This window comes from Mastigoproctus giganteus, chromosome 12 (genome assembly GCF_048544385.1).
Source record: "Mastigoproctus giganteus isolate SK-2022 chromosome 12, ASM4854438v1, whole genome shotgun sequence".
In the NCBI taxonomy this organism is placed as follows: Eukaryota; Metazoa; Arthropoda; class Arachnida; order Uropygi; family Thelyphonidae; genus Mastigoproctus; species Mastigoproctus giganteus.
Genome location: NC_143586.1, coordinates 37,289,971 through 37,317,771, shown reverse-complemented (window position 1 = coordinate 37,317,771; position 27,801 = coordinate 37,289,971). Strand labels below are relative to the sequence as shown.

General features: G+C 36.9%; 1 protein-coding gene across 1 annotated transcript in view; it reads left to right on the top strand.

The window, feature by feature from the left end:
• LOC150076901 (proteasome activator complex subunit 4-like) overlaps nt 1-27,801 on the top strand; it is a 514,513-nt gene that overhangs the window by 233,116 nt on the left and 253,596 nt on the right. Inside the window, exons 22-24 of the mRNA XM_090386346.1 lie at nt 1,766-1,831; nt 10,110-10,165; nt 25,402-25,500. Coding sequence (XP_090242472.1) covers nt 1,766-1,831; nt 10,110-10,165; nt 25,402-25,500 — 221 coding nt within the window. The remainder of the gene's footprint in view (nt 1-1,765; nt 1,832-10,109; nt 10,166-25,401; nt 25,501-27,801) is intronic.

Below are 27,801 nucleotides of genomic sequence, written 5' to 3'. Positions count from 1 at the left end.
CAAGTGCACAAAGTATCCAATGACTGCTTTCGGGATGTGGTCTGCATGCCTATCGGCTCAAGGAGAAGCCTTTGTTGACCCAACAAATGAGGAAGAAATGACTTGCTTGGTCTAAAATGCATGTTTCTTGGACAAAAGAGCAATGAGACACCATCTTTTCTGATAAATTGAAATTCAACCTGCATGGCTCAGATGGGAAGCGATATGTCAGAAGACGAAAATCGGAGGCATACCATCCTGACTGCATAACACTGACTGTAGAGTTCCCCTCCGGTCAGATGATCTGAGGATGCATAACAAGCAAAGGGGTGAGGGAGGTGAATTAAGTTTATTAACGGAATGGTGAATGCAGATACCCACACTGGTATCTTGGAGGAGTGCCTGAAACCCGTTATTGGGGATCACCACACAGACATCTAAAACTGCATTTTTCAACAGGACTCAGCACCTTGCCACACAGCAGAATTGGTAAGTTTTATGCTATTTCATCCTTTGTCTTCTTGTCTCACAAGGTTTAAAACATACTTATACCAATGTTTTCCCTTGTTTTTTTCTCCCTTAAGGCAAAGTCATACTTCAGAAATGTTGGCATTCCAGTGTTGGACTGGCCCGGCAACAGTCCAGATTTGAAAATTGCTGGTACATAATGTCATCTAAAATTGCTCAGAAGAAGCCGACAAGTAAGATTCAGCTGCGCGAGAGCATTGTAAGGGTGTGGTTCCACGAAATTGGGCATATATCCAGAAGTTGATTAACTCTATGCTAGATCGTTGCAAAACTGTAATTGCAGCTCGAGGAGGAAAAACAAAATATTGAGGACTTATTTTGTTGATTTACAGTACATAATACTATTACATTAACTTGTCATTTTAGTTTGTATACGTAAATGCAATAAAATGTGTTTGGTTGTCATGATTGCCATTTGCATGATTTCTCATATTTCCATTTATTATGCATTTTACCCTTTGGGAAGATATTTATGGCAATTTGGATTTCATTCACAGAGATATATATTGCATCTAACAAATGCATTTCGAACATTTCCGCAACCAACAATTCAGCGCAAAACATTATTCACAAAATTCACAAGTGATGCAGTTTTTTTGTCTGCCACTGTGCAATAAAAGAAATCATTAACAGCTTCATTGCAGTTTTTGACTGACTTTCTGACTTCTTACTGCAATCAGAAAAAAAACATTATTTTCAGAAAGTCTTTTTCCTTTTCATCCTTTTCTTTGCTGTGTATCTGCTCTGGGTTAATTTTTTTTTTTTTTTTTAATAAAATCTACCTACTAAAAACAAGCAAAAAAAAAGTGTTATCAAAGTTCCCAATGATTTCTATGCTTAATCCATAGTATTATAAATCTTTCCTCGACATTTGTTGTATACATTATAATGATTATACAAAATGTGCTTTGACATCATAGAAACTCCGTACGAGTTTACAGACTTCTTAGAAGAAGCTGTGTAGACCAGTATCCTCATGTTTGGCAGTTATCTGTAGTATCTTTTTGTTATGTTAAGTCTGCCTCCATCCTCTCACAAAATGTGAATCAACTGTGTGCACTATTGCATTATGGAAAGTGTGTTTTTGTATGATTTATGCTGAGAAGTGGCATTTCATGTTGTGGTTCCCAATAAAAGAAATCCATCATGATGGTTTATTGCACTACTTTATTGTTATATCTCTCTCTCTCTGTTAATTTACTAGCTTGCATTTTTTACCAAAAAAGTAAACTTTAATATTCTTTATTGAATTTTCCAGCAATATCCTTTAAAAATGGCAAGAATATAAGACAAGAAATATTGGATGTAGTAAGACAAGTTTTAGGTTGGTATTTTTTTGCATTGCATTTTGTTTTTATATTTTAAAAAAGTGAAATTGGTATATAATGTTTCTATATAAATGAAGGCAAAAAATTGTCAAATATTTTAAACTCTCAATTCGTTTTTGTACAGAGTTCTCTTTCAAAACTAACTCAAATAATTGCATTTAGGTAACAGATTTTTTTTATTTTTTTATTTTTTATTTTTGTAATTCTTAGTAGCTTTTAAATGCTGTTTATCCCTACTCCATTATTCTTGGTTATCAGTAGATAACTCAAAATGTAGGGTTTTGTGACTCTTGACACTTCATGAATGCAGTAATTGCAAAGTATTGCATCAACCAGTTCTATAAAAACTTGTTGTCTTGACATCAAAGTGGTATTCTAACTCCATGATTAGAAGCTTATAGGATAGCTGGTCAAATATGCATATTTCACATTTGGAAATATATTTATAGTCAAAACTAATTTAAACACTAAAAAAAAATCTCTCTTTTTGGAACAAACCAAAACTTATGCTGTTTTACTAAGAACTATTGCCAGTTTGACCCAAAGAAGTCTTCAGTAGAGCAGTGTTCCTCAACCTCTTTTTTAAGATATGGACCATTTTTATTTGAGGAAGATGCCACGAACCACAAAAACTATACATGCAAATATATTAATGGCTATTTTTTAAATAAATTAATGTACTCATACTTAATATACGTAGTATATGTTAGGTTGTTATAGGCATACCTGGTAGACAAAATCTGATAGGCAAAATTTTTGTTCGAAATTTGTTTAAATTTAATTTCTGTAATTTTTAAATCTTATTTCAGTGATTTTTTTAAAATTTTATTTCACTGATTTTGAAAATTAATTTCTACAATACTTGTAAATTTAATTCCTAACTTTTCGGAAGTATTCCTGCTGAGTTCTTTATGGTAACTTTGGTGGATTAATTTTAGCTTCACTAGTGGAATAGGTTTTGGAAACAGCTTAATTTCTGTAATACTTTGGTAATTTAAATTCTGTAATATATTGTAAATTTAAATTCTGTAATCTCTCTAAGTTCAAATTTCACCTAAATAATGGTTGTTACAATATCTACTTTCAATCCACTGTCCAAGGATATCATGACTCAGGTGGAGATGCCTGTGAGTGTTTCCGGTGCAAGCCACGAATTCTTTCTTGCTTGTATAGCCTGAGGCATGTGTTCAGCAGTCAGTGTAGTAGACAAACCAAGCTCGATTGACAGTTCTTTTCACACACTAGTCAGACTTTTGTCGATTTATTGGATGATTGTTTTCTGCAGCAGCATGTTCGAGAGGCAACCAGAGAGAGTAATACTCTTGATCTGGTTATCAGCAGTGATCATTCGTGTGTTAAGAATTTGCAGATAAAGGAACCACTAGGTGGCAGTGATCGCAGTGAACTGATGTGGGAGTTACTTAAAGATATAATTACCATCAGGGGTAAAGGAAAGGGTTTTTGCTTCCGTAAAGGTGAGTACAGTGGTCTCAGAACAGAAAGTTTTTAAATTCTGTACAGTTGTACAGTGGGATCAACTGACGATGTTACCAACAGTAAATTCCAAGTGGGAAGCATTCAAGGAATTAATCGTGGATGCTACTAAAAGTTTCATACCTATTAAGAAATATTGTTCAAGGTTTAGGCCTAAATGGTTATCAAATGAGCTAATGAGACTCGTGACAGAGAAGAAAAATGCATGGGATGCATATAAATTATCAAGCGACTCAGAAGCCTATGGCAGATATAAGCTAGTCTGTAATCAGGTCACAAAGGAGGTTAGGCAGGCAAAGGCAGATTATGAGAAATCCTTGGCAAAAGATGCTAAGAAAAACAGCAAGGGTTTCTTTACTTATATAAACTCTAAAAGGAAGGGGATGAAGCTGATTGGTCAACTTGACATCGATGGCTCGACTGTTGATGATCCTGCTCAGATAGCAAACAAACTGAATGAGTATTTTGCATCTACATTCACACATGAGGAATTATTAAGGTTTGAAAATGGCAGAAGGTTATCAAATTGTAGCAGGATACTTAATGATTTTGTAATAACTGAGAGCAAAGTGGAGGAGAAATTGTTGAAGTTAAACATAAGAAAAGCACCTGGGGTGGATGGGATCTATCCAGTTATATTAAAGGAAGTGGCAAAGCAACTAAGCAAACCCTTAGCCATAATTATGAGAGCATCCTTGGACTCAGGGGAAGTTCCCACGGACTGGAGATGTGCAAATGTATCCCCAATTCACAAAGGGGGATCGAAGGGTGACACGAGTAATTACAGACCAGTTAGTTTAACTTCTGTTCCGGGTAAAATAATGGAGTCGCTTGTTAAAGATGCATTGCAGGATCATCTAGACAAGACTGCAGCAATAATTCAGACACAGCATGGGTTTGTTAAGGAAAAGTCTTGTCTGACAAATTTAATTGGTTATTATGATGTGGTTACAAAGGAACAGGATGCAAAAAATAATTTTGGTATCATATATTTGGATTTCAGGAAATCTTTTGACACTGTTGCGCATGGAAGACTATTGTACAAATTGGACCAGAATGGTATTAAGGGTAAGTTGCTACAATGGATAAAAGGATGGTTAAGTGGGAGAAGACAGAGGGTGGTAATCAATGGGTGCTGCTCTTCGTGGACTAATGTTATTAGTGGAGTCCCACAGGGTTCGGTGTTGGGTCCACTGTTGTTTTGTATATTTATCAATGATATTGATGAAGGTATATCAGGCTTAATGTTGAAGTTTGCAGATGATACAAAGGTTGGCAGGGTTGTTAATGACAGTAATGGCAGTGTGCTACTGCAACAGGATCTATATAATTTGGGCAGATGGGCTAAGAAGTGGCAACTGAAGTTTAAACTTGACAAATGCAAAGTACTGCATATGGGTAGAAGTAACCCCAGAGAAACGTACCAACTGTGTGTTACTACACTTAAGGTGGTAGAAAATGAAAAAGACCTGGGAGTAATTGTGCAGGCGGATATGAAGTTTTCTGAGCAATGCAGACAGGCTGCCAGGGCAGGTCATGGGGTTTTGTCAATGATATATAGGAATTTTGCTAGCAGGGAAAAGCAGGTGATTATCCCTCTGTATAAGGCAATGGTCAGGCCACGCCTTGAGTACTGCGTACAGGTCTGGAGGCCTCATTTTAGGAAGGATGTAGATTTACTTGAGCGTGTACAGAGAAGGGCAACAAGATTGGTGAGGGGAATGAAGGGATACTCTTACCAAGAGAGGCTTAAGTTCTGCAAATTGCAGTGGCTGGAGAATAGGCACCTGCGCGGTGATCTGATTGAGGTGTATAAGACCTTGAATGGGTTGAGCACGCTGAATTCTGATGGGATCCTTCCACTTGTTCAGATTACGAACCTAAGGGGGCATAAATTCAAATTAAGAAAAGACAGATGTAGAATAGATGTGCGGAAATTTGCCTTTAGCCAGCAGGTGGTTAATTGCTGGAACAAACTTCCATCTGTCGTTGTGGAAGTTGATAGGTTGAATAAATTTAAGGAGGAACTGGACAGGCATTTGGAGGGAATGGTGTGATTTTTTTTTTTTTTTTTTTTTGGCTGATGCTGCATAAGCTCATGCACATGCTTTCTTGCATCACAAATACTACTACTACTACTTTGCTCCCAGTCTGAGGAATGTACCAATCTCAAACTGAAACTTGGTGCATTACTAGAATTTAAATCACTGAAGAAATAGCAACTTGCAATAGAGACAAATGTAACTGGGAGCTCATTGGCGACTCAAGTATCTCATGACCTGCCAGGTGATGCAACCCCGATTCGGGTCCCAGAACAGAATATGCAATACTGCTCTGGTTGAAGGACATTTAATTTTATTGGGAGATTCTGTTGTCAGGGAAATGGGTAATATTTTTTGCAATAAAGGCAGGTATACCAGAAACAGGGTGTTTTTGGTAGGAGCAACAATTGGTGATTACCAACAGATTGTTAGATTTAAATAGGGTGCAAATAGACAATCATTATTCAATGAAATGTGAAGATCGTGTATTATGTACTTTGATTCACAAGGCCGTGTTCATTATGATTGGCATGCATAGTCAAACAGTAAACCAGGAATACTAAATGACTTTCCTGTGACAATGCTGTTTAAAGAAAGCAGCCAGAAAAGTGGGCTTCAGGAAATTGGCACCTGCATCATTACAGCATTTTTGCACTCTCGGTGCTTTCTATTCAATAAAAATTTTTCTTCCAAAACACTCCATCACCGTGGTCTCTCATCCGCTGATTTCCGTCCTGTGATTTCCTTCTCCTTTCCCAAGCCCTCTTGAAAGGCTGCAGATTTGCAAAGACTGCAGAAATTATTCAGAACATTTCACACAGGAACTATTAATAATTCAAAAAGAAGCTTATCAAGAATGCTCCCAGAAGCTGCAGGAGCATTGGAATTGGTATATACAATTTCAAAGGAGATCCATATGAATAGCCAGTAAGTTTCATCATTTGCCAAATATTAGTTTAGTTGCCCCCCCCCCCCCACATTTTTTTTTGATCACTCCTTGTATAGTGGCTTTGCTGCTTGTTGTTGCCCATTCGGAGAATGCTTGAGGTCTGATACCAGCCACTGACTAATGCAGTTCACTAAACAGCTGTAATTAGCAGCCTGTGCAGCAGCCTGGAAAACAAGGTGCAGGGGATTCCAGAGACTGCTGGGAGTCATTGCAGAACACGTAAATACATGGGCTGCATTAGGGTAGCTAAGAATAGAAACAGGTGCATGTATACTTGTGTGTACATCAATGCTGGGAGTTTGGTAAATAAATTTGATGAATTTGAGGTGTTGGTCAAAACTTCAAAGGCAGATATTTTTGGGATAACAGGGATGTGGTGTCACACAGATATAAGGAATGCAGAACTGGAATTTGGGGAGTACAATGTGTACAGGAAGGATAGGAAGGGAGGAGGGGTTATGCTGTTGGTTAAGAAACATAAAATCCAAGGAAGTCAGCCAGTTGACATGGCTGGACACTGCAGTGTTGAGTCAGTTTGGTGTGACATAAGCACTGGGAAAACAAAATTAAGAGTAGAAGTGTGTTACAGACCTAATGACTCTGATGAGTATAAAAAACAACTGTACAGAGAAAGAGAGTGGGTCAGTAAATCAGAGTGTCTTATTATGGGGGATTTTAATTTCCCAGATATTGACATGAATTTGTCGGTTGGTCACTCATACACTAGCAAGGCTTTTTTGGATTTATTGGATGATTGTTTTCTACAGCAGCATGTTCAGGATGCAACTAGAGGGATTAATACTCTTGATCTGATTATCACTAGTGATTCTTCATGCATTAAGAATCTGCAGATAAAGGAACCACTAGGTGGCAGTGATCACAGTGTGTTGAAGTGGGATTTACTCAAAGAGGCAACTACCATCAGGGGTAAAGGGAAGAGTTTTTGCTTTCATAAAGGCAACTACGGTGGTCTGAGACAGTATTTAAATTCTATACGGTGGGACCAACTGATGACGTTACCAACAGCAAATTCAAAATGGGAAGCATTCAAAGAATCTGTCTTGGAAGCTACTAGGCTTTTCGTACTAACTAAGAAATATTGTTCAAGATTTAAGCCTAAATTGATGTCAGGTGAACTTATTAGACTTATGGCAGAGAAGAAAAATGCATGGGATACATATAAATTAACAGGTGACACAGAAGCCTGTGATAGATATAAGCTGGTCTGTAGCCAAGTCACAAAGGAGGTTAGGCAGGCAAAGGCAGATTACGAGAAAACTTTGGCAAAGAATGTAAAGAAAAACAGCAAAGAGTTCTTTACTTATGTAATCTCTCTTTGTAATAACTGAGAGTAAAGTGGAGGAGAAATTGTTGAATATAAACATAAGAAAGGCACCTGGGGTGGATGGGATCTATCTAGTTATATTAAACAAGGCAGCAAAGGAAGTAAGCAAACCCTTAGCCATAATTATGAGAGCTTCCTTGGACTCAGGGGAGGTACCCATGGACTGGAGAGTGCAAATGTGACCCCAATGCACAAAGGAGGATCAAAGGGAGGCACGGGTAGTTTAACTTCTGTTCCAGAGAAATAAATGGAGGCCTTGGTTAAAGAAGCATTGTAGGATCATCTAGACAAGACTTCAGTTTTAGATCAGGCACGGCATGGGTTTGTTAAGGGGAAGTCTTGTCTGACCAATTTGATTGGATACTATGATTTGGTCACAAAGGAACTGGATGCAAAGAATAATTTTGATATTATATATTTTGATCTTAGAAAGGCTTTTGATACTGTTGCACATGGAAGACAGCTGCACAAATTGGAGCAGTGTGGCATTGGAGGCAAATTGCTGCTCTGGATAAAGGGATGGTTGAGTGGGAGAAGACAGAGAGTGGTAATCAATGGACACTGCTTTTCGTGAACTAATGTTATTAGTGGAGTTCCGTAGGGTTCAGTGTTGGGTCCATTGTTGTTTTCTGTATTTATTAAGGATATTGATGATGGTATATCAGGCTTAATTTCCAAGTTTGCAGACGATACGAAGGTCAGCAGGGTTGTTAATGACAGTACGCTGCTGCAACCGGATCTAGAAAAGTTGAGCAGGTGGGCTGAGAGGTGGCAACTGAAGTTTAACATTGACAAATGTAAAGTACTGCATATGGGAAGCAGTAATCCCAGTGTAACGTATTAACTGTGTGGTACTACACTGACAGTGGTAGAGAGTGAAAAGGACCTGGGAGTAATTGTGCAGGCAGATATGAAGTTTTCTGAGCAGTGCAGATAGTCTGCAAGAGTAGCTCATGGTGTCTTGTCAATGATATACAGGAAGTTTTCTGAGCAGTGCAGATGGTCTGCAAGAGTAGCTCATGGTGTCTTGTCAATGATATACAGGAATTTTTCTAACAGGGATAAGGAGGTGATTATCTCCTTGTATAAGGCAATGGTCAGGCCATACCTTAATACTGTATACAGGTGTGGAGGCTTCATTTTAAGAAGGATGTAGAGCTGTTGGAATGAACACAGAGAAGGGCAACAAGATTAGTGAATGGAACAAAGGTTGCTCTTACGAAGAAAGGCTTAAGTTTTGCAAATTACGGTGTCTGGAGACTAGGCACCTGCGGGGGGATCTGATTGAGGTATATAATGCCTTGAATGGTTTGAGCATGCTCAATGCTGATGGGATTCTTCTTCTTCTTCTTGCCCAGATTAATTGCCTGAGAGGGCATAAATTCAAATTGAGGTAAGACAGTTGTAAGATAGATGTGCGGAAGTTTGTCTTTTAGCCAGTGGGTGGTTGATTGCTGGAACAAACTTCCATTTGTTGTAGTAGAAGTTGATAGCTTAAAGAGATTCAAGGCAGAACTAGACAAACATTTGGAGCGAGTGGATGGGTGAAATGAGAAGGGTGCGGATTTTTTCATTTATTTATTTTTTTTGCTGATGCTATATAAGCTTGCTTTCTTGCATCATGTTCCTTTGCTAATGCTAATGAGGGTGTAACTATTATCAGGCAGAATCACAGGATTTCTTCATCCCCAGTAACTCTTTTCTCTTTTCAGGTACAGTCTGTAGATTCAATATATTGTTGCCACATGATCTTAGTAGTCTTGACATTTACCTTTATCAGTCCACCATCAATTTGTACACTCCTAAGAACTTTGGGATCTGTACTCTACAGAGTAGATGCTATATGAACTCTTACAGCAAATTAGTTTCTTATTGTTACAACCATGCATAGTTGATTCTTGAGATGGTCATGAGTGTTGATGAGTAGCGTGGTAATTTCTGTGGATTTTATCATGAACGTCTGGTATTGCCAGTAATGAAGTGTTTTTTGTCACTGTTCTGGCTGTCTTACTGAATAATTATATGTTTCATCACACTAGGATTATATCCAAATACTTCGAAACAGTATATGTAATAAGACTTGCAATGGTTACCTATATGTGCTGAGGAATGGGGAGGTATTTGCCTTTTAAAACTTAAGACAATGGTTGCTAGAATGATATCCTCTTGAAATGAAAACAGTGTTCAACCACAATGGATTTCTTTTATTTATTTATTTATTTTATTTTAGAGATATAGTTATTCAAAATGCATTCATTTATCTTGTATGCAAGAAGATTAGTTATTCAGAAATGTAAATGTTAATTTCCGGAGAGATCATAAATTTCATTAACTTGGATCATTTTAGTAACGAATAGTTGGATCATTTTCCTAATGTCTATTTATCATATGTATTTCTAAGTAAATAATATTTCTCTAATTTCAAAAACTGATATTTACTGTAGCACACATAATGCTGTCTTGTGAAGATGACACCAAGTCACTCTTTCTTATCATGAAGGCAAGTATCAGTTTGCTTTTCTCATCCATTAAGCTTTGGGCATATAAATATAAAATACAGTTGTGATAATTATTGTTACTTATTATTATTATTAACCTGTTTGTTGTGTGAAATCATATAAAAGATATTGCCAACTATTGTACATTGTAGCACTCTTTTCATCCTATCCAGGAGAGTCTTCTTAAATTTCTAATAGATAAAATTGCAAAAAACTACCTTAGTAAACCATTATGAGCTTTTCAAAGCAAAGAGAACAGTTTTTGAGTGAAAGTCAGTAAAATAGAAAAGGAATAAAAAAGATCCCATGTGACCAACATAGATTAAGTGATTCCAGGGATTGTATTTATGTAATACAGTCATATGTGTAAGTTATATGTGTTGTGCATGTGTGTCTTGTCATTGTTGTTATAAGGCAGGCTGAAGTTTGATTATTGTGGATTATTATAAACATGTTGACCTTTTATTCTTCATTTAATATACAGGGTGTCTATAAATGGTGGGAACATTTTCAATAATTTATTGCACATGGAGTAAGAGAGATACCATTTACAGTAAACCCCCCCCTATTCGTGGTTGCTGATTTAATATAAAATGAAACCTAAAAAAATGTGAATTTTAAAGCGACGTAAACATTTTCTGCCATAAAGAACCATGGGCATGGCTAAAATTATCTTTCCCGGTCAAAACAGCACTCAGTGGGTGGGGGAGAGAGGGGTGACAAAATCACGAGCGTGGATGTTTCTCGCTAATCCTTGTTCAGTATGTGTTATGCGCTTGTCATGGAAGGTTTCGTCATTTGTTTTTAATTTATATGCTTATAAATTTATCAATTTATAAATTGATATGCTTACAAAAGTGATAAATCTACCATTTTGCAGTGTAAAACAGACTTTTTCGAGTGTGTTAACGGAAGAAAGTGACTTTATTGTGGACAAGTTCTTTCTAACCCGTACAAAAATATGGCTACGAATAACAAGGGAAATGTGAAAATATCAAAGAAGGTGATGACATTAGCAAATAAAATTGAGTTATTAGACAAAATTTCTAATGGTGAAAATGTCTCCTCAGTGGCAAAACATCATAAAATCAATGAGTCAACGGTACGATCAATCAAGAAATCGGAAGAAAAAATCCCCTGTAGTGTCCATGAAAACGCGCTAATTGCTTCAAAAATTTGCTCTGTAACTCGTGATGTTCAATTTTAAAAAATGGAAGAGGCTTTAAATCTGTGGATAGAAGACCGAACTGAAAATAAAATTCCCTTAAGGGGGGGGTTTACTGTAAATGGTATCTCTCTTACTCCATGTGCAATAAATTATTGAAAATGTTCACTCATCATTCGTGAAAAGGCAAAACTCCTTTATCAACACTTTAGCAAAACTGGTGATAGAACTGGCAGGATAAGTTTTTTAGCTAGCAATGGCACTGGTTTGAAAGATTTGTTTGAAATTTCTAATAAATATTACATTTAATATTAAATTGTTTCTTATTTTCATTTCGATGCCATATGCTTGCATTTCAATATGTACATAGTCATATTATGAAGGTACATATAATGCATACATAGACAAAATTTTAGACTAGTTTTTCTTATATATTTCATACTTTGGAACGGAACCCCTTTATTACTATGGGAGCCATAACTCAGTATTCGTGTTTTCGGTATTCGCGGCATTTCTCAGGACTGTAACCCCCGCGAATAGCGGGGTTTACTGTACTTATTTATACTATGTGAAAGAGAAAACATGAAAGTTTCCCAGTTGTTACTGCTGAGTCATGTAGTTCCATCATTCACCGCCAGTTGGCGTCACCTATCGTACCTGTACCACATGCATAGTCTTGTTGAAAGATAGTTTCTTCCAATCCCGAGAAGCCATTTTGTGTGCTACTGTTTGATAAGGACAAGTGTGTAACAGACATTCAAAGGAAATTTCAAAGTGTTTACGATAAAGAGCCACCAACCAGAAAGGCTATTTACAAGTGGCATAAGTAATTTGTAAACATGGGTTGCTTGTGTTTGGGAAAGAGCAGTGGCCAGCCTAGTGTTACTGTTCATAATGTGGAACGAGTGAGAGACATTCACAAGGAGCCTCGATAAATCAGTGCGGAGAGCATCACATGAGCTCAAATGCCAGCCCTGACAGTATGAAAGGTTCTTCCTAAAAAACTTTCTATGAAGCTGTATAAGTTGCAGTTGGTGCATATGTTAAAGGACGTCAAAGAGAAGAATCTCCAATTTTGTTGTGAACTGCAAGCACTGATAGAAGTACATGACGACTTCTTTAATCGCATAGTGTTTAGCGATGAGGCCACATTTCATACCAATGGGCAGGTCAACTGACACAATTTGCGAATCTGGGGCGCCCATAAACCTGAAGGGATAATTGAATATGAGCTTGATTCGCTGAAGATGAATGTTTTCTGCGCCTTGTCACGCCAAAAACTTTACGGACCTTTCTTCTTTGCCAAGGGCACTGTAACTGGGCTGGTCCTACCTTGATATGCTTTGGCAATGGTTGTTATGCCTCAAGTTCAGGAAGATAGTGATGACTTTATTTACTAGCAAGATGGGACCCCCTTCCCACTTTCATAATGATGTTCAGGCCTACCTTAACACTGAGCTACACAAGCTTTCTCCAGCACTGGATCGGACGTGCTGGAGAAAGGGACGAATGTTTCTTGAAATGGCTACTGAGATCACTGGACTTAACTCCATGTGATTTCTTCTTGTGGGGGCTACATAAAGGATCGTGTTTTTATATCACCTTTGCCATGTGATGTCCAGGAACTAAAACAGAGAATTGAAGAAGCTACCACCACAGTCACACAGGATATGCTGGACAGGGTATGTCAAGAGTTCGATTACCATGTGGACATTTGCTGTGTCACACGTGGATCCCACATTCAATCGTTGTCAAGTTGTGATGTAAAAAAAACTTTGACATTTTCTCTTTCACAAGGTATGTATATGACACTGATATCTGTCCTACTCTTTGTGCAATAAATCACTGAAAGTGTTCCCACCATTTATAAACATCATGTATATAAATCTAACTGAAGTGTTTGTTTAATATATATATATATATATATATATATATATATATATATATTGTATTTATAAGAGGTTGAAGAGGAATATTGCAATACATTTAAATGGTTTATGGACCAGAGACACTGCAATTTTTAGCAGAATGAACCAAAAGACCATAATGGATATATAAATTGGTAGATTGTGAGAAAGAGAATGGGTAACGAGCTAACAAAACAAGAATTGGAACCACGGAAAACATGGAAATTTCCATGTTTTTCCAATTCCTGTATTTGTTTATTTATATGTATACAGTAAACCCTCAATTTAACGGACTAATAGGGGAGAAGGGTGGCCGTTAATGCTGAAATTCCGTTAAATCGGATGTAACCTGGGGGGCATTTTTATTGTTCTTAATGTAAAAAAAAAAAGCTTTAATACAATATACAGTACTGTACAATATAAAATTATTAAATTATAATAAAGAATATGTAATATTTACTCACCTTTTTGACAGTGTAGTTGAAGAATATTTTGCCGTGACAATAGTGATAGTAGTACAGTAGTCGTTATTCAGTATGTAGAGGTGAAGGGGAATCCTCAGCTTCAGATTCTTCTGAAATGTTCACAAATGGAGGCACTGGTATCATCTGTTTGCTTATAGATGGTTGAGATATACAAGCAGTTGGAGATGAAATAGGAGTGGGAGTCGGTGAAGCTAGATGCTTAAAGAAAGTGTCTAGCTTCAGTTGTTTGCCACTCTGATGTTGTTTCATTAATAACGATTGCCCTTAACTACCGAAAATGTTCATAGTAAGGGACAATTTCAGGGTCAGAAGATGTCCCTATGTAGTCAATGGCGATGTCTATGAGATTTCTCATTTCAGACAGTGTAGGCCATGCCCGTGTAATTTGCTCTTTCTCAATGTCTTCTTCTTCCCCTGCCTTGCCATATTAAATGTCATCCACAGTTTCTTCTTCATTGAGGACTTGGTAGCCAGGGTCACCTTCATCATTTTCAAGTCATTTCAGAACATCATCTTCAGTTGTTTCACGGTTGCCAGCATTTACAAGGGTGCACTGAAAGCCATTTGCCTCAAATCCTTTAAAATCCAAATCCAGTTTAATATTGTACAACAACTTCTTCCAACCATTTGCCAAAGTCGTAGTCTTCATCTCCTTCCAAGCAGCTGCAAAGTTAAAGAGCGTAGACTTAATGTTGTTGGCTCATAGATTCTAAAGTGTCCTAGCTCCTCTTGTGTCTTCTTCTGCATCTTCTTCATCCTCCAACACAACCATTACTTCTTCCAAAAAGTTCTTCTTATACAGCCTCTTGCAGGCTGCAATTATTCCGTGTTCCATTGGCTGAATAACTGAAGTTGTGTTAGGAGGCAAAAAAAGACATTTAATTCTGCCATCCTTACTAACTAACTTCTCAGCACTAGGATGAGCAGGGCATTATCAAGAAACAACAATGCCTTTACATTATTGGGGAAATTTTCAGAACAGCTGTCTGTAAGTGCCTCACATCAGGGACAAAGTGGTTGAAGAACCAGTCAGAAAATATCCCTGAAGTAAACCACTCATTCTTTGAGCTGGTGTAAATAACAGGCAACTGATTCATAATGTCTTCAAGAGTGTGTGGTTTCTTTGATTTCCCTACCACCATGGGCTTCAGCTGATGTAGGCCATCAGCATTTGCACAAAGTAAAGCAGAAATTTGCTTCTTACTTAACTTGCAACCAGGTGTGCTGTGTTCATGTTTGTAGGCCAGCATATTTTCAGGAACAGCATGATAGAACAGGCCAGTTTCATCGACATTGTAAACCTGTGATAAAATAAGGCCTTCAGATTTAATAAGTTCATTTATAAATTTTCTAAATGGCTCAACTTATGAAGTGTCTCACTTAAAAATTCACCACAGGTTTTCTTGTTCACAATGCCATGCCTTTTTCTAAAATGCCACAGCCACCCATCACTTGCCTTAACATTAAGTCCCATATGTTTTCCAAGAGTTTCACATGCAGATTTCAACTCAAAACTTCGTACATTAACACCACTAGATCTCTGTTGAACATACCACTTATATGCAGCTTCTTCTAAACTTTTATCTTGCACAACTTTCATGTGTTTTCTACTCCCCTCTGTAGAACCACATTTAGAGCTATCAATGAGGCAGACTGAGACCGAAACAAAGTGAGTCAGTAAACCTGCAGTTTAGTGTTCCGAGTCACGTTCGGCTCACAAGTCACTGTCTGCTCTTATCTGTAATCTGGGAAAACAGCTATTTGAACACATTTTCAGAAAGAAAAAAAAAACAATTTCCTGAATTGATTATAAAAATAAAAGTAGGTAATTATCAAAACAATAATGGAAATAAGTAATTATTATTAATTTTTAATTAATAATAACACTGAAGTTTTGTATAATCTAAAAAAAATAATATGGTTGAGATTAATATGTACATTGTAGTATTATTATTTGTCCAGTCCGTTAAATCGAGGGTTTACTGTATATATATATGTGTTTAAGAATATATATATGTATATAAATAAATTATGAAAAATGTATGAACAAAAGAGTAGCATAAAAGGTATATGAGAACTGGGGTAAGAAATATTTTCTTCTTAAGTGGCCTTGCTCTTATGACTAGAAGCTTAGCAGCAATTCCTTCCATTCTTTTCTGTTGTTTGCCTTCATCTTTATCTCTTGGCAAGAATTTGTTCATATATTTTCGTTTAGTTGTTTAATATAGCTTTCCCTTGGCCTTCCTCTTGTTCTCTCCCTTCTATCATTCCCTCTAAAATTCTTTTTGTTAAGCTTTCATATCTTAATAAATGTCCAATCCATCTTTCTTTTTTGATTCTTAATGTCTTAATGAGGGTTATTGGCTCACTGATCTCTTCCTGAACTTCATCATTTGTTTTTCTGTCTGTCCATTTTATTTTTAGCATATATCTTCAGTACCATGTTTCAAAAGCCCAGTCTTTTCCCTTCTTCTTTTCAAAGTGTCCAGGTCTCTTCCCCATACAAATCTTATAAAATATAAAATTAATTGATTAATCTTATTGTGTACACACACACACACACACACTGGCCAGAAAATCAAAAACCATTTGCACTTGATCTCAATAGATTATTAAAAATTCCGTATACAAATGTAAATTGTCACGTGGTATGAACACGAGCTCCTTGGTATTAAATTAATATTGTATGCTTTCCTGGGTTTCTTAGTTGGCTCAGTCATGGGGAAGACAGGTGATTATTCAGATTTTCAGAATGGTGTTATTGTTCGAGCATGTTTAGAAGAGATGAGAAGACAATTGAGAAAACAAAGGAAATTACTGACCTGTTGAAAGCAACCATTTCAGAAGTATACAGTGAGTTTAAGACAGAAGGAAAATGCAGCTCTAGAAGAAAAAAATGCATAAGAATGCCAGTACTGCTAAAATTTGAAGCAAATTTTGTTGGAATAGAAGGTCCAGGGTGCAGCAAATGACTGAAAAATTCAATTTAGGCAAAAAAGACCTATTTCCAACTGAAACTATATGGTCCCAGAATATGAGATTTGGTAGTTGTGTGCCTCTACAAAAAGTCACTGCTTTCTGTTAAAAATTGAAAAATTTGACTAGAGTAGTGCTGCCATTAACAAGACTGAACTGTGGAACAGTGAAAGAGTCTCAATTTACACATTTTTGCACCAGGTGAAAAATGTGTAAATACCATACTTTCACCTTGCTAGGTGAAAGTATGGTATAAACCTCATGAAGCTGTGCATTCAGTCTGTTGTGTCCATCACTAAGGCAGCTGGAAGCGTGATATCATAGTATTGGGTACATTTTGCTGGTTACCTTCAATAAATATCTTTCTGTGGTATTGGACCAACTTCACTCCAGTACTTCACATTTACCCAAATGTGATGGCTTGTTTCCATACAGCAACACAACTATCTACAATGCAAAAATTGTATCTGAATAGTTTCAGGGACTATCAGCTTTCCCACATCTACTCCTGCTGTCTAATTTTCTGAGATCTGAATCCATATGAAAACATCTCTTGATATGTTAGAAAGGGTTGGCCCTTTTCTCTACTCGTTTCAGCAGCTTTACATCCTTCCTAAAATGAGGCCTCCAGACCTGTATGCAGTACTGAAGGTGTGGCCTGACCATTGCTTTATACAAAGGGATAATCACCTCCTTATCCCTGCTAGCAAAGTTCCTATATATTATTGAGAAGACCCAATGACCTGCTCTTGTAGCCTGTCTGCACTGCTCTGAAAACTTCATATCTGACTGCACAATACCCCCCCCCCATGTCTCTTTCATTCTCCACTACCTTGAGTGTAACACCACCTAGTTGGTACATTTCTCTGGGGTTACTGCTACCCATATGCAGTACTTTGCATTTGTCAATGTTAAACTTCAGTTGCCACTTCTCAGCCCATCTGCCAAACTATTCCAGATCCTGTTGTGGCAGCATATTGTCATTACTGTTATTAACAAACCTGCTAATCTTTGTATCATCTGCAAACTTTGACATTAAGCTTGATATACCTTTATATCAAGCAAAAACCCTTCAATATTATTGATAAATATACAAAACAATGAGCACAAAACACCAAACCCTGATGGACTCCATAATAACATTAGTCCACGAAGAGCAGTATCCATTGATTACCACTCTGTCTTCTTCTTCCACTCAACCATCCTTTTATCCATTGTAGCAACTTGCCCTTAATGCCATACTGCTCCAATTTTTACTGTAGTCTTCCATGTGCAACGATATCAAAAGCTTTCTTGAAATTCAAGTATATGATATCAAAATTATTTTTTGCATTCAGTTCCTTTTTGACCATCATATCAAATTGGTCAGACAAGACCTCCACTTAACAAACTCATGCTATCTGAATTATTATTGCTGTCTTGTCTAGATGATCCTGCAATGCTTCTTTAACCAGTGACGCCATTATTTTCCCTGGAACGGAAGTCAAACTAACAGGTCTGTAATTACTTGTGTCAAGTGATCTGTGGGGTCACTTGTGTCCCCACAGAGATGTACATTTGTACATCTTCGTGGGGACTCTCCCTGAGTCCAAGGATGCTCTCATAATTATGGCTAAGGGTTTGCTTACTTCCTTTGTCACCTTTAATATAACTGGATAGATCCCACCTACTCCAGGTGCCTTCCTTATGTTTAGCTTCAAAAATTTCTCCTCCACTTTGCTCCCAGTTATTACAAAATCATTTAACTCCCTGTTAGAGTTTGATAAACATCTGTCCTTTTCCTCCTTGAATAACTCCTTATGTGTGAATGCAAAATAGTCATTTAGTTTGGCAGCTACTGAGAATGATCATCTACATTGAAACCATTGATATCAAGTGGTCCAATCTGATTCATCCTCTTCCTTTTAGAGTTTATATAAGTAAAAATGTCTTTGCTGTTTTTCTTTGCATCCTTTGCCAAAGATTTTTCATAATCTGCCTTCACTTGCATAAGACTAGCTTGTTCTACCATAAGTTTCTGGGTTGCCTGATAATTTATATGCATCCCATGCATTTTTCTTCTCTGCCACAAGTCTCATTGGGGCGCCTCCGTAGCCAGGTGGGCAGGAGCAGCAGTGCGTAGCACATGCTTCTTGATTAGACCAGGGTTCAAGCCCGTGACCACCAAATACGGAGGATGCAGAAAGGTCAGGGAATGACCACCACATATCCCCCTAGCAACATGGCCTTAATTGCTAATGCTCCTAAAAACCAAATAACAAACAAACAAATCTCATTAGTTCATATGACATCCATTTGTGTCTAAACCTAGAAAAGTATTTCTTAGTTGGAACAAAAACCCAGTAGCTTCCAAGATTACTTCCTTGAATGGTTCCCATTTAGCTTATTTCCCAGTGGATAGATTTTCATTATATTTTATATTTGGGTCTTAGGAAGATTTGTTATGTCATCCATGCTAACTCCCAGATTGACCTGTATATCTTGATTTCTCAGTGGCATTTTATTTTTCTCTGTCTTAATAGACCTGTTGGAAAAATATTGTTTTATATTGGGTAATTTGCTACAATTCATATGTAAGTTCACTCCATAAATGTACACTTATTCTCCAGAGTATAGACTAAGTTTACAGCCAAAGATATGTCCATCTTTGCTCATCTTTAATATTAATTCTCCCTTACTTTATCATGAAAATCCCAGTATTTACATATATGTGCACCATAAAAAAATTTTTTATCCACATCCAAAGAAGTGAGTGAGTGAGAGTAATCAGCTGATTAATGAATCTCAACCTTCCTTACCAACTACTTTAGAGATTTAGTCTTGTAGTTAACCCTTCTTCCAACATAGAGACATTCATAAGTTCATGTGGTTCCAAGAAACAAAAGGATTAAAATCAATAATTGATTATGTGATTACTAAACAACAAACCACAATTTTGCTTAAATAAGGCCCAGAGAGGAGCATATTGTGACTCTGATCACTTTTTGGTGAACGCTACATTGTCATTCCCATGGATGTGCCCGAAAAAGGAAGGAGAAAAGGAAGAAAGACCTTGAGAGGAGCTAACAACTTGACACCAAAAGATTCAGTGTGGACTCACTAAAAGATGAGAGCACTAAGAACTTGTATCAATGTAAATTAGACCAAGAATTAGATGAAACCTATGGGGAGAGTGCAAAAGATATATATGAATACCTAAAGGAAACAGTAAATAAAATTGCTGGAGAGGCAATAGGAAAATCTTAAAAGATGAAACAAAATGATTGGCTGAACATGGAAATTAAGGAATTAATAAAGGAGAAAAAGGAAGCATACCAAAGATGACTAAGCTCAAAAAGTGAAGTTCATAGAAAAATATATAAAGAAAAAATTAAGGAAGTGAAAGCGGAAGTCATCAAAGCAAAGAACAAGTCCTGGGGTAGAGCCTGTGCCGAGGTGAACAGCAAACTAGGATGTACAAGATCTGCAGAGGTATGTAGAGTATTGAAGCGTTTAAGGAAACCTCATAAGCAAAATGCTAGACTGAAAATGATAGAGCTGGAGGAATGGGTCAATTATTATGAACAGCTATTGAATGAAGGAAGAGAGGAATTTAGAGAAACTGAAACAGTTGTCATGGAAAAAGGATTGAACATCCAAATTAAGGAAGTGGAAATAAAAAATGGCAAAAAATGTAAAAGAACCAGGCCCAGGTGGCTTAAATATGGAGGTTGAAAAGTTATAAATCTACTAACTTGATCGATCGTTCAACAAACTATGCAATGGCGAAGAAATACCAAATGAGATGACAATTGGATACATTATACAGGCTGGCCTCGATTAACGCGATCAATTCGTCCCGCGAGCGCATCGCGCAAAATGGAAACGCGTTAATCGAATATAATAATCAATAGGAAAAATTATAATTAGGCCTTGACCTTCTGGAATGTCCATGAAGAATTTTTAAAATACCTTTTTAACTGTATACAATGTAAAAGATAATGAAAATAATTATGTAATTAAATGTGTATTGCATAAACCAGCGGTTCCCAAACTGTGGGCCGCAGAATATTTTAAATTTTCGAGGGAAACACAGCGATACTCAACATCTGTCGGACACCGTGTGAACTATTAGTTCGAGGTAGTTCACAGTTTTAACATTTCTTATTAAGTTGTTTGTACCTAACTACTAAACAGAACTGTTAGATATTTCTTTTGGTCTGGGTGCACTGTGAAAAAATTACTGGGACACTAAGGGCACCATGAAAAAATTACTGAGACACTAAGGGCGTCGTGAAAAAAATACTGAGACACTAAGGGTGCCTTGAACCGAGAAAGTTTGGTAACCTCTGACATAAAATACACAATGAAGAAATGACTGTTGCGGAAATATTTGAACAGTGTTGACTCTCTCTTTTCATCAATCATTTTCCAATAGCTGACAACAATCTTCTCTGGGCCCTGGCGAAATAAATATTGCAGAGAACCTCAAACAAAAGGTTTGAGGTTCTCTGCGATACAAAAGATTTCATCTAGTTCTTTTGCAGTTATCTCCTTTGCGGTAACATTTTCATCTGGCTCATTTAAAAATTTGTTCAAATCTTTTTCAACTATCGCATTAACTGGAAATTTGCATCGTGTAAAGTGAAAAGTGTATATTTTTTTCAAATAGCGGTAACTGAAAAACGCGTTAATCAAACTCACATTATGGGAGGCCTGTATCAATTTTCAAGAAAGGTGACAGAAGAAGATGCTCCAACTATAGAGGAATCTGTGTTATGAACTATATTGCTAAACTATTTGGAAAAGTGATAAAATCAAAACTGGAACAAGAGTTTGATATTTCTGAGGAACAGTGTGGCTTTTCGACCGGACGCTCACGTATAGATCATTTATTCGCTGTTAAACAAATTCTGGAAAAATGTCAGGCTGCAAACCAAGATGTAGGTATGCTGTTCATAGACTTAGAGAAAGCATATGATAGTGTGCCAAGAAATCGTCTGTGGAAGGCTATGAAAAAAATGTCAATAAACCAGCCATTAATTGAAATCATTAGAAGAATCTACAAGAACAATACATTCTGTATAAAAATTGGTTCAAAATTATAAAGAAAATTTTACTTCCAAAGGACTAATTCAAGGATGCTGTTTGTCACCTACTTTGTTTAAGCTGTATCTGGAAGTTGTTCTAAGACCATGGTCACAGAAGTGCAGCTCAATAGGTTCCCCTTGGTCAAAATAAGTAACTTTACAATCTACTGTTCACAGACGACCAAGTTGTCGTAACACAGGACAATGATGATGTAAACTACATGGGCAGAAAGTTACTAGAGGAATATAAAACATGGGGCTGACAGTTAATTTTAATAAGACAGAGTACATGAATCGATGTGCAGAGATTCTGAATTTAGATGGAATACAGGTGAAAACTGTACAGCAATTTAAATACCTGGGTGCAATTATCCAGGTTGATGGATCATCTGCACAGGAAATTGAGAGAAGACTGGGTGAAGGTAGAAAAGTCATAGGAATGCTTAATTCTGTGCTATGGAATAAAAATATTATTAACAAAACTAAACATGAAATATATAATGCAATATTACAAAGTGTTTTATTATATGGATGTCAGACAAAAAAATAAACTACTGGCTGTTGAAATGGATTTTTGGCGAAGATTGGCTAGAAAGTCTAGGACTGAAAAAATTAGAAATGACGTGATAAGGAATATAATGAATGTCCAAAAATCCATCATTAATAAAATATGGAGGATGAAAGATTGGATTGGTTTGGCCATGTGAAGAGAATGGAGGACGACAGGTTGCCCAGAGAAGCCATGGAATGGATGCCATGGAGAAGGAAAAAGAGAGGAAGACCAAGAAGGGCGTGGATAGAAGGTGTGAGAGCAGTCATGAATAAAGGACTGGTGGATGGAGATTGGGAAGATAGAAGAAAATGGAAAAAAAGAATAAAGGAATGACTTTTCGATGTTATGTTGAGGAGAACCATTGTAATAATGGAATAAATCTTAAGAAGAAGAAGAGTTAACCCTGATAAGTTGACATACATAGTGATAACAAGGAAAACAGTTCCCTTTCAAATTTGCCATTTAATTCATAACACTATGTAATAAAGTTTCATAGAAAGGTTCTTTTTTTTTTATTTTTATTTATTTATTTTTTTTGATAATCTCTCTACTGCATTTCTTGACCTTTTTTTTTATGAAATTGCCTATGCTGATTCTGATTATGACCTTAGTTTTTGCATGACAGTATTCCCTGGTGGAATCTCACTTGCATATTTCCATAGTCCCCCCCCCCCCACTCTTCACAAACATCGTTTACCTGGATTTGGTCTGAAAAAAAAAAATTCCAGGTGAGAGTACAAGTAATGGAACTTGATTGACATTTGCATCCTATTTTTCTGATATTTTCAAATCAACTTGTTAGCTAGTTTGTAATTGCCACTCTTAGTGTTACCAAGAAAGTCATTCACTACAAGGCAAAACTTTGCTCATCAGCCATTTTGTCTTCTAGTTCTTGCAAAGACAACCTCTGCGTAACTGGTAGACATAAAAGTGCTACATCAGAAAGTTCTGGAAATACACATTGTATATTAACCTCAGGGGCTCACATCTGGTGAGTGTGGGCTTGGCACACCCAGGGTCCTGAGCTGGATATCATCATCATTCTTCTCTTTCTTGGTGATTCCTTTCTACTTTCTCTCTCTCTCTCTCTCTCCCCCCCTCCCCTCAGGGTAACTCGGGAATTTTTTTTGGCTGGTGCAGCATAAGCCTCAGGCTTCCTTGTGCCATATGGCTAATAATAATAATATGCTTGAAGGTGTTACTTCAGGATCCAGAGCTTTAACAAATTGTTTAATCAGTCCCAGCTTGATATAGAGCAGTGGAATCGAGACTGTTTCTCGAAACCAGGGGATTATTTACTTCATTGCATGTGCCATGCTAGATTTCCTTTCTCTACTAGAGAAAGGAAGGGAATTTAGTGAAACTGCATTGCAATCCCAAAAGGAACTCCAGTATTTCAAACTCCTTAGTCATCCCATTTACAATGGTCACACTTGATCTTTTCTAACATATGCTTTACATTTCCATGGTCTTCTGTAACACGAATGTGTGCAACTGGAATCAAGTGTATATTCCCATTGCAAAGCAATGTCTTTGCAATGATGGTCTTTCATAAATTTCTGAATGGTCTTTTATTTGAGTGTATCATGTTAAAATGAGCTAACATTTAATGCAAGTTCCTCTAAACCACCTCAAGAACTGCCATTCTTAAAGAACTTAAATTTCATTCCTATGGTAAAATTAATCGAGATCATTTCTCACCTTGTTAGCAGAAATGTTTTCAGGATCAGTTCAAAACATCACCCCTCTGTGATAGATTGGTTTGCACATCAAACTAGGCAGAAACCAATACTAATCCAAAATGCTAACAATCTCTGCACTTCACGGGGTATGTCCCTACTCATCTTTCAGACTAGTTAATAAACACAATATAAGTGGAATGATTTTTCCTCGACAAAATATAACAGGAAAGTTACTCTACATGTGATTTTTGCCATTTAATTACACCAACCCTTGATCCCATTATCACTGTTGTAGTTTCATTTAATCTGTGTTATGAAATTTTCTTTAATTGTAAATTTCAAAGTGTGTATTGTGTAATTTAACTATTTATATTAATATAAATTCGTTGATTTTCAGCAATTACAAAGTGTGTTTAGCACACTTTGTAATTGCTGAAATTATAAATAATTTTTGCAGAAATTATAAATAGATCTGTCCAGTAAGATGACCTTTAAAAATAAATGAACCAATCAATTGACCATAGAGGTTTCTACACCATGCATTAACACAGAATTGGTGTTGAAAATTACTCTCCATGATGGCACAGGTTTCGTTTCTGATCAAACATGAGAATTTTGTGTGTTTGCCATCTTGAGAGAATTGAGTTTCATTACTGAATAGGGTGTAATGATACAAATGCTGATTGTCTTTCAGCCAATTGCAAAATTCCAGCCAAGGTTCAAGGTGGTGTTGAACACATTGCACATAATATGGATAAATGCCTTCAACAGTGCCGTGTTCTCCATACTCTTGATTGGGAAACACTAAAATGCATGGCTATCTTAGCATGAGGACTAAGCCTTACTGCCTCAGTGATGTTCTCTTGTTGAGTCACACACTTATATGGGATGCGAACACTGAGAGGTAACCAGTCTCTCGATGTTTTGAAAACTCAGCTAATAAGTTTTCAGTTTGAAACTCTGAGGTTGGAATATATCACTGGTATTCAGTGACAGCAACAACATCATTTCCTTCACAAAATCCATAAACATACGTCATATCAGCATATTCAGCAAGTGTAAATGTAAAAGGTAGCTTGAAAGTAACAATGGAATTCAAAGGAACAACACTGCTCTGCACACTGGCTGTGTTTTGTTAGGCTATATTTGATTGCAGGTGCACGAGTTAGAAGTGCAATTCATAGTGGTGTGTTGCTGAGAGTCTACAAACATTGAATAACTCTGAAATTATTCAGAATCAGGCCCATGATCAAAAGAACATTTTTACTCAAAATTGCCTCAGAAATTAGCATCCAAAGTTATGCCATATCATTGAGAATTGCTATTATAAATTCTTTTAAATTATACATATTTAAAGTTGTGTTATACATGGGCCACTAATTTTTATTTCTCACTTTTCAGATTTACCACAGTTTATTTTTTCACTGGGGTGAGTCAAAAGAGGACTTTGATGGTCGTTGGCGAGGTTTCCATGTGGTAAAGAAAGCTATGGAAAACAAGGTATAATTCATTATATATGTAGCTTCATTTTACATATAAAATGCTTTCCTGTTAACAGTTTAATATGAAAGTAACCTTTAATTTTTAAGCATCACAAATGCATTCTTAATAAAATATAAAAAAATAGCATAATGCTAATACAGATTAGCATTATATTACTTTCTTTCTAAATTTACCTCAATGTAAATCATAGCATGATTTACATTCAGGAGATATTCCTAAAAAGTGCAGTGTTCTCCCCAGAAAATTTTTCCAGCTGGGTGGCATTATGAAGTACCCAGGCGGGGAAGTGTAATACTTTGCATAGTACATTCGAATTAATATTGATTGAGATCAGTGAGGGATACCATAGGATACCACTAGAATCACTTAAATTTTAGCCACCTGTCAGTGAAATTCACCAGGCGGTGTGCCCATTTGATAGGTTCTGGGGAGAAGACTAAAGTGTGATATAAAGTCAATCAATCTGATTCAAACATTTTAATTTTTTTCCCATAAGAATTAGTGAAATACCGAAAGAAATTGTAGAATGTGTGACAACTTGATTTCGAATATTATCATTTTGGTTTATGTGGAAATAATTTAAATGCCTTCACTTGGTTGAAATAGAAATAGCTACAATGAATCAGAATTGATGTAATTTTAAAAACCACATTATATCTTTGTCTTGTTGGAACAGCCAATGTTTTTCTTCCAAAGTACTAACCTCCTGTGTTATGTTGCTGATATGAATTGGCATATTGTTTTGCAAGAAGGGTCTTGTCAGTGGGCAGTCTAAGTGGACTTTTTCTCTCTTGAATGATTTCTGTGGTGAATGTGTCTGTCATTTCATTGCCTGCTATTCTTGTGTGGCGCCTTACTTGATTAAATTGGATATTTTCTGAATTCAGTTTCAGTATTTCTTGTTGCTTTTCCATCAACTCTTGTGTTTCCAGGACTCTTCCAGGTCTTGATAATTCCCTTCTGTTGCAGAGTTTACATAGACATAGATGGCTGTTCCGTTTGATCTCTGTTTTCCAAGGAAACTGGGGTCCTTGATTTTCGTAATGCTAATTCTTCCCTTTTAGTAGATGCTTATGGGCTGCCTCTTTAATAATGGAGTTAGCCGGTAGCAAGTTGCTGAGAACCAGTGGAGCCTCAGTGGAGACTAGCTTGTAAGCCATTTACTTCCTTGTGATTGCAAAACTGAATGGAGGGGACCTTTTTTTTTCTTTGATATTTGTTTTCAAGTGCAGAATATCAGGTGGCAGATGCATAGGTAATGATGGGATGAAAGCTCCATTATAGCCTGCATGGATCTCTGCTTAGCATGGCGCCTCCGTAGCCAGGTGGGAAGGAGCAGCAGTGCATAGCACACGCTTCTTGATTAGACCGGGGTTCAAGCCCGTCACCACCAAATACGGAAGATGCGGAAAGGTCAGGGAATGATCACCGCATTTCCTGGAGCAATATGGCCTTAGTTGCTAATGCTCCTAAAAACCAAACAAAACAAAACATCTCCGCTTAGCCCAGATTTGGTGACCTGAGTTAGCTTCAGAAAAATTAAATGCTTTAATTTTTAGCATGGGGATTCTCCAGATGTGTTAGCCTCTACAACTTCCAGACTGCTCTTCTTCAAGAAATAAACTATTCAAAGACATTGTACACCACATTGAATAATTTTTTAATCAAGCAGCACGTTACAAACCCCTTTACTGGGTTCTTGTTTCATGCATAATGAGTCAAAACAAAGCCGACCGGGCTAGCCGAGTGGGTAAAGTACCTACCCGGGAACCCAAAGGTCGCGGGTTCGATTCCCGCCTCGGGCTTGGATAAAAGTACTGCAAAAACCTTGAGAGGTGCAATGTGGCCACAGAAGCCGATGCGCCAACAACTACCAAATCGAAAAAAAAAAAAAAAAAAAAAAAAAGAGTCAAAACAAGTGTTGCAAATTAACCTTTCCCTAACTGCTGATGTCATGTCATATGAGGCATCTCCAATCCACTGTGAACACTGGAATGGAGATGCCACCAATTTTTGTTGATGACTAGAGGAATTACTAAAATTTCCAATCAAGCCTGTAATCAGCCAATCTTGAGTGGAACGAGTAGGGTTTCACATGCAGATCAGCTTGTGAACATACACTTGTACATAATACTCAGTGGCACAATATTATCCAAGATGGGTTCACAAAGTGAGGCTTGCAAGCTTTTGTATGCAGAAAGATCACAGTATTGTGAAAGATCACAATATTGTGAGCACTACCATATGAAATGGACATTCTAACAGCTAATTCATGAAGTGTAATTTGCCTCTCTTCAT